Source organism: Glossina fuscipes, unplaced genomic scaffold, assembly GCF_014805625.2.
Source record: "Glossina fuscipes isolate IAEA_lab_2018 unplaced genomic scaffold, Yale_Gfus_2 3, whole genome shotgun sequence".
NCBI lineage: Eukaryota > Metazoa > Arthropoda > Insecta > Diptera > Glossinidae > Glossina > Glossina fuscipes.
In genome coordinates this window covers 12,624,035-12,632,153 of record NW_023998417.1, presented here as the reverse complement: position 1 = coordinate 12,632,153, position 8,119 = coordinate 12,624,035, and the positions used below count along the sequence as shown (strand labels likewise).

Genomic DNA, 8,119 nt, shown 5'->3' with positions numbered 1-8,119 from the left:
TTTTTTAAGCATATACCTGCATATTGACATTTATTGGAACGAAGCGTTGCGAAAATATATGTAGTCTTTGTCGTCAGTTTTGGACATTTTCCGACACATCTTCTCGTTTCACGAAGCAGAAAATAGCGAACCATTATCTGCCCATTTACAAAGATGAGGTGCAATGGAATCTGAAAAAAGCTAAACTGCCACGGGGTAAATTGATTGCTCCGCAAGATTGCATGCCAACGAAGCTCACATCGGAATCCGTGCTATCTTCTAGTAGACAAGCTACTAAGGAAAGGTTAGGGTAGTGCTTTATCACTTTGGCAAACCCTCTCGAGCATTGACCTCACGTTTCAGCTATCACGAGAGGAAAGATCTTTTTTGCTTATGCTGCGGAGAGGACAACGCGCAGCTTTTTATTATTTCCTTCGACACGTTGGCATCACAGCTATCCCACAGATTCATGTATTCACTTTAGGAAGATGTAGAAGACGACAACCCGGTACACGTTCTGACTTATTGCATCGGTTCGACATTCGGTTTTCCATTACACATAAGTGTCTTGTTCTGTAGAATAAGCCGTGTGTTTATGAAATTTGTGCCTTTTTTAATTTGGTGCTGAAACGATTTAGCCACGTTTGTCGGTCCTGTTTGCACGAGCCCGCACTGATCGCAAAATTGATATAGCATTCTTTGTTTAGGATCGCAGGTAAAATTCCAGGACCCATCAAGTGCACAGTTCTTTCTATCAATTTGGAAGCTATCGATCTAAAATTTGCTGCAAATGTTTTCCAAGGCCGGGCATCTGTATTGCTCTACACAGTTTCACAGTGGCAGCTCGATTAACGTAGTTTTTCTCGAGCTTTCGAGTTTACCTTGATGGTACATTAATTAACGTTAGCCCCAAGTCTTGGGAAATACGAAGATGGGTTGAATAAAAAGGGGGGGGGGGGGGGGAACGCTTTCTATAATTTATTTTCATAATTCATCTCATCATTCCTCTAACATTCCCCCCATTGCCAACTGAATTCGTACATTGAATTGGGGTTACGAGGTTAAACTGTTGAGCACGTTATGCACGTTTTTTTAAAAACGCTTTCGCGATTTAATATCAAGCGTTAGAGAAAAAAACATTTTATGTGTGCTTGTTCTAAATTCAGGCATAAGAACGAAAGTCTTAACTTGCTACGTTTTATAAGAAACTGGTGTTGTTGCTATGTTTGAATTTCGACAGCATCGCTGAAATCACAATGAATGCAGTACTCCCGCATGTGATATTTCGCCGAATTTAATAAAAAAAAAAAAAAAAAAAAAAAAAAAAAATCAATAAAATAATTTATAAGTCAATCAACAGCTGTTATGAAGTTGTCTTCTTGTTTATTCGCTCCGTTCAAAAATCATATTTAATTCTTGTTAATCAAGTTATGATTGACGTTGATGGCGTTCTTATCTCTGTGATGATGATGAGTGCTTCAAAGAGATTTGCTTTAATCTTTTTTTGTTTTTTTGTTTTTTGTTTTCTCATTATCTTTTCACACAAAATATCGTTAAAATATCGTATATGAAGTTACTGGAAATATCTTTTAAAACGTGCTAAAAATCTAGTTCTCTACTATTATTGAAATAGTGTATAATTTGCAATTAGAAATATTTAACAATAATAATGTTGCATAATTTCGGTTTTTTGCGTTCAGCGAGCAAAGTAATTTTTTTCAAATTAAATATATATCCAAATGCTTAACCTGTTTTTTTCTTATTCGATTTTTTTTTATATTTTTGAATAATTGCAGCTACTAAAACACCCGTTGTTTTGCTAACTAACAAGACGTGGCGGAGAGAGAGAGAGAGAGAGAGAGAGAGAGAGAGAGAGAGAGAGCGAGAGCGAAAGAGAGAGGAAGAATTGGAATACCATATTTAAAGAAACGCGGAAAAAAAAAAAAACAAAGTGTATTGCACGCCCGCACACCAAAAACGAATATATTCGAAAAATTTTAGAAGAGAAACAACAGCTAAAGCTTTAATTAGTCTTTACTGCTGCCACAATCAATAATGGCTCAGCATTGCCGCAAGACGGCGTTAACGGTGGCAGCAATCGCTATACGATCATCATTATGATTCATAGCCAAAGCGAATATTGAAGGTTTTGCTTTAAAAGATATTTAAGAAAGAATCCTCGCACATACGCACCCACACACACACACACACACACACACACACACACACAAACACAGCACGCACACAGTCATACATACAAACATAAACAAACACAAACACATACACACATACATTTACACATATAAACATAAGTAACTTCAGCATAACGACTTTTTCTAACATCGAAATAGAAAAATTATTCTCACACACACCTGGAGCGCTCATCTTGACAAGAAGAACATTGCAGTGCATAGAGATATCAGACTGAGAAAATTGAAAGTTGTTCAATAGAAAACCTTTCAACATAGTTATGGCACATTTTTGCGGCTTTACAAAACTAATATTTTTACTACTGGTAAGTAATTAAAAAACAAATCATATCTTAATATAGTGCTATTAACATCACAAATTACTGAGGCGTCTATTATAAATAAATTTATTTTTATCCGCAATTTCGTCCCCTTCTTAAACTCGTCCTAATATTTATGTGCGAAATTATGGGAAAGTGGGCGAGGAATGCAAATAATTAATAGATTCTATTAAGCAGTGCATGACCTGCATATTTCAACGGTATTGTTTTGCCAGACTAATTGATAAGTTCATGGACAACGGTTGCTCTAAAAATTGTTAAAATCGGATATAAGTTGAGATGTGAACACTAAAAGAGAGCAACATTTTAATACCAATTCAAATGAAATGTATTGGAAATTCCTTTGTCGTTGAATCAGTTCTGTATAAAAAAAAAATATCTAAAGGAAGTGAAATCTCCTTTGCAAGAGGAATTTGGATACTTTTAACATAGTATGGTTTATGGTAAAGCAATTGCGTTTATAAGAGCGCAAATGAATGTCAAGGCGAAGTGAGTTCAAGCGCAGTAATAGCCCTTTCTGCAATTTTTGGTTTTTATACCCTATATTCGAGTATCCGTCTCTTGCGTCTTGAGTCTTGCGTAGAACAGCATTATTTTTCCCTCTTTTTCTTTACTTCTTTCCACAAAACAGGCATTGACAGCAAAATTTTTCTATTGGTTACAAATGTTCTTTCTAAGCCAGCCATAGTAGGTGGCCGACTATTTTCTTATACAATCTTAAAAGTCCTTCCCAAAAAAAGTGAGAAAGACATGGAACGCATGTGCTCTATAGTTCAGTGGGACTTGCTGGAGTAGTCGTAACATTATAAATTTTGGTTTTTTGCAGGCACTATAACCTATGAAAAAAAATAAACCTTCGCGTGGGGGGATGGGTGTTACTAATTAGTATCACATAATTATGTGATAGTTTTTTCCATGGAATGATGACCATGAGTGCTATGAACGTACGCAAATAGTACTTCATAACTCCTTCCTTCTCTACTTATAATCCCTCCTAACGAGGTGACACCCTATTGCCTTTGGATACAATCACAATAGTATATTGCATATAGTATACACAGATAATTGAAATGCGGTAACATCTTCAAAAACCTCCCTTCTAGACCGATATTATATTTATTATTATTATTGTTATTATTATTATTAGTCCATATTAGAAAGAGGGATACTAGTCATTGACACACCCACACTTTGTAATTTTTATGTATTCGCCTAAGACACTCGCCAATGTCAGTTTTTCTTTAGGTTGATCGTTTCTCTTTTTACTTTCGCCTTTACTTATAGGGTGTGTTCCGCGAACTTTTCAATTAGCATAATAATACAATAGCAGAAAGTGGGTTTATGTGTTAATCGACTGCAATTGTAAAAGTAAAAGTTGCTTGAGTTTTTAAAAACTAATACAATTCAAAGCGTCGACTTTCAAAGGCATGCATAGCATACATAGCATGTAGCCCTGCTCTGCTGCAAAGTGAAAAAGTTCCCCATTTACCTAAATTTCATGCATTTGATTATGTTCGTATACATGTGGGAATATGTTGTATATGCGCACAGACCTATCGATGTGGTATGTTTTGTAAAGCCTTGTGATAACACAAGACGTAAGTAATTGATTGTTATTGTTGTAGTTATGATTAATTGATTATCGCTATTAAATAGCAATAATCGCGTGCAATTATTTCTTCATTTGAAGCCTTAAGTTTTTATTTTATTTTGCGCTCTTGTTATTAATGCGATTATAACAAATAATCACACAATGAAAGTTTCTTTTATATATGTCTTGTAAGTAAGCCTTACGTTCGTCGAGGTTATAAATAAGTTTTAATTAATTTAATTAAGCGAAGAATTAAGAAAATAAAGCAATGAAAGTTTGGATCGAGAGGGTTATCAGTTCTTCAAAAAAATTTATAAATGCGAGGTATTGCTCAAGCAAAGGATTCACTTATGTATTTGTTTATGTAATAATCGGCAAGAGATTTAGTGATTGTTGCCTTTGTTCTATCATGGTAATATCTGTATTAAATCTGTGTTTGTATTTGCAAATCGAAACTTGATTACCGCATTTCAACGAAAGGGATCGCTAAGGTTGCGACCTTGAGCAAATTAAAGACGCGGAGAACCAACGGTGTGTTAAAGCTATAGCAGGCACTCGCTGGCCATGCGTATCGAAAGGTACACTCTGCGGAATTGTTTACTCTGCGAAGAAGAGGGCCGCCCAATACTAGCTGCATGACCTCAGAAAGCCGAACTTATTTCGCGTAGTTAAGCAATTTCCCTGAAATGTTTTATCTTCTATTTATTTATTTTTTTTTGAATATCATCCATCACTCAAGGGATGTCTCTGCTCGTCTATCATGGTGATTGTCAAGAAGAAGAGAGGAAAGAGAAAAGAGTAGTGATAGCGGCCGCAGCCTGGTGAGTGTGGGTCCAATCGATAGGTGTTAAGCCTTCACTGACTAAGCACTCACTATAATTACGGTCGCAGAAAACTCTATCGCGCTTGGGATTTGAACTCGCGAACACTGACTTGGTAATCGCGGTTCCCAGACGTATAATATGACCAAAGCGTTATCCCGAATATTACAAATGACAAGACCAGTGTAGCTCTTGACTAGAGTAGAAAAGTTAGTTATTGTGAGCGCTCGCCAGCAGAAAAATCAGTTAACTCAAGACGTTTATTTTCTTCAACTGGATCAATAGCTTGCGTCAGACCGCTTGTACAGCTTTAAAGAAGAAATAAATTTGCAAACTTGAACCTGAAATGCTTAGCTCTAAAATAGACGTAGCTTATGTCAAGCCTTCTCTCAGCATACACTAAACAAAAATCTTTTCTTTTTTTTTCAATTTCTTCAGAAGCAGACCACTTTTTTTAGTCGAAACGTGCATAAGGGTAAGAAAGGCGCGTAACTAATGCCAGTGTATAGCGATACGATGCGTAAGCTCGAACTTTTATCTTTATTAGGTATCATTCTCATCACTCTGTTTACAAGGCATTCAATTACAATAGTTTTAGAACAGAAAGACATTTCCTTTGTAGATATTGAAAAGATATAGAGTGCCTTGCTTTTTTCCTACGTCAATTTACGGAAATTTAAACGGAATATGGAGAAAATCGATAAAATGTGGATAGCGCCGTTGCCTACAGACTCCGCGTACGTGAAAACGTTTCGTTTGCATTATATACAAAATGGAAAAGAAAAGAGTTGGGACGCACTCAAGGTTCACGATAGTGTATCGATTGTAATTTTTAACACAACCCGACAAAAGTTGGTGTTTGTCAAGCAGTTTCGTCCGCTTGTCTATCATTCTATTGTAACAAGCAATGGCGGCGATGTGGCAAATGTAGATCTTGGAAAGTTTCCAATAGAGTTGGGCGTTACTCTTGAAATATGTGCTGGTACCGTAGATAAAGATAAGTCGTGGCGTGAGATTGCCCGTGAAGAGATATTGGAGGAGTGCGGTTATGATGTGCCTGTGGATCAACTTGAAGAAATTTTCTCTTACAGATGCGGCGTAGGTACGCAAGGTTCTAAACAGATTATGTATTATTGCGAAGTGACCGACAATCAGAAAAAGTCTCCTGGCGGTGGAGTTGGCGATGAGATAATCGATGTAGTCGAATATTCTGTGGACGAAGCGCGTGCGATGGTATATCAAAAAGGAAATATTAACGGTCCACCTAGTTTTTTATTAGGAGTCTTGTGGTTTTTAATGAACAAACGCTCAAACAAATAAAGAGATTGTAGCGAGACATTTCCGCAAATGAATAAATCTTTCTTGAGCTTTATATTAATTGTCTTTTTTTTAATGTTAGTGTGTTGTTCGCTGTAGATTTCTTCATTTCAACTTCATTTTTGGTAACAAACCGAAGAGGGGGACATGGAGTTATCGCATCGCCCTCAATATCTAGACTTGGATCAAAAGTTAGTTTGCACGGTTGTTTTTTGATGGTACTTATCTCAGCACTCTTAATAAGCATTAATGTTGAGTAAGGTGTTTGTGTATTTCTACAAAATTTTTAGAATTTTTTTTGTACCTCATTCTTACATTATCTCCTTTTTTCTTTCATTTCCTATTAAGAGGAGTTTATGCGGTTTTGCGGACTTATCGTTAACGTGGCATGTCCTCAAGTTTTTAGCTCCTTTTTTTATTTCCTAGCGAGTGGGACGTGGAAGGATGAGGTTTTGAGCAAAAACAACTTTTTCAAAATAAAATATTGTTGGGACACCAATTAGTGATCTAACGTGAAATGGGATACCCTTGACCTCGAATGACCTTGTGGAAAAACCTTGAAGGCCAATTATTTGATTGTAGTTTTATTGGAAATACCAAAAAAAACTTGTGATTTTTAAAAGGGTTAGAGGATGCAATGGTTTTTTCGTAGCTCGATAAATTTTATTAAATTTCATTATTACCATCATTACAACGTTCTACGTAAAAAGCAAAAAAGAAAACCATTAAACTCTTCTTCTGGAGTGAAGCATCTGCCTTGCATACCAAACGTCGAGAGAGGAAAAGCATTTATTATATGAAAAGTTATCAGCGGCGATCATACACAAGTATTAGCGATGTTCTCGTAATATTTATATTAATTACGATTATATTAACTAAATAAAGAACACGTTAATGATAAGGTTGAAAAGGAAAAGTGAAAAAATATTTACAGACTTGTATACGTTCGTGTAAACGTTTAGATATGACTTACACCTCCACCATTCACTTTATACCTGGCGCGCCTTGAATGTAAGCGAACAACTTGTTTCACGAGTAAAAATCTCTTTATCTAACATGCACTTAATTATTAATAAAACAGCTTTATTAAGCATAATCTCTTCTCTCTCGCTCTATACATCTTTCGAGTTCAGTCGCTCTTTCATAGATCATACTTTCAGATAATCAATCAAGATTACTTAACAAGTTTTTCAAGTACATAAAAACACGAAATGTTATCAAAGAGCAAAAAACGAATAAAAAATGGTGGGAGGGGGGAGGGGGGAGGGGGGGTTAAAGAACGCGATATCATATCAATTTATATATTGTATGTCAATTATTGACTTATTGAAACCGATTTTTTTGTCAAAAAACAACCAACGAATTTCAGCGAATGCTTATAAATGAATGACATTAAAGCATGACAGAACTGATCCGCTGAATAATTAATAAAATATACGGTGGTAGCGGTGGTGGCGGCGGCGGCGGCGTCTATTCCATAATTTGAATTACAAAACATTGTTCTACTGTTCTCTGCTTGCCACCATATAATGCATGTATTCATTAATCATTATTTGTATTATGTTATGTATTCGTATCGTATCGTATCGTGTACTGTATTAGCAGGAAGTGACAGACAGGTTAAAAAAGATTTTTTGTGTCATATGAAATTTTTCTCTCGTTACTAATCAATTATTTTATTTATTCAAAAAGTAACATAAACTTTTGTCAAATTAACAGCAATCGTTTGGCATAACATTTGCTGTTTGTTACATAAATAAATAATTTTTAACTGGAAATGTACGCTGAGTTTATTGTGAAATGTTATGACTTTTAAAAATATAATGCTTGGAAAACTTGTGCGTGGGAGCTTTAACGTAAATACAACAAGAGAATAACTGC

At 35.6% G+C, this 8,119-nt stretch overlaps 2 protein-coding genes and 1 long non-coding RNA gene across 10 annotated transcripts in view; 2 read left to right on the top strand and 1 right to left on the bottom strand.

Annotated features, from left to right (window-relative positions):
- LOC119635205 overlaps positions 1 to 8,119 on the bottom strand; it is a 44,832-nt gene that overhangs the window by 15,449 nt on the left and 21,264 nt on the right. The gene's annotated exons all lie outside the window — the stretch shown is intronic.
- Positions 1 to 8,119, top strand: part of LOC119635200 (probable serine/threonine-protein kinase DDB_G0282963) — a 40,416-nt gene that overhangs the window by 20,399 nt on the left and 11,898 nt on the right. For 7 of the 8 annotated variants that reach the window (XM_038029888.1, XM_038029886.1, XM_038029885.1 and 4 more), the window contains 2 exons: positions 1,776 to 2,125; positions 2,331 to 2,494. In XM_038029888.1, coding sequence (XP_037885816.1) covers positions 2,450 to 2,494 — 45 coding nt within the window. In that variant the 5' untranslated portion in view covers positions 1,776 to 2,125; positions 2,331 to 2,449. Of the gene's footprint in view, positions 1 to 1,775; positions 2,126 to 2,242; positions 2,495 to 8,119 lie in introns of those variants that run through there. The other variant, XM_038029891.1, reaches the window with a different exon arrangement.
- On the top strand, positions 5,608 to 6,282 carry LOC119635203 (uridine diphosphate glucose pyrophosphatase NUDT14-like). Its single transcript, XM_038029895.1, has one exon. It carries the CDS (start codon positions 5,609 to 5,611, stop codon positions 6,239 to 6,241), a length of 633 nt encoding a protein of 210 aa, XP_037885823.1. The 5' UTR covers position 5,608; the 3' UTR covers positions 6,242 to 6,282.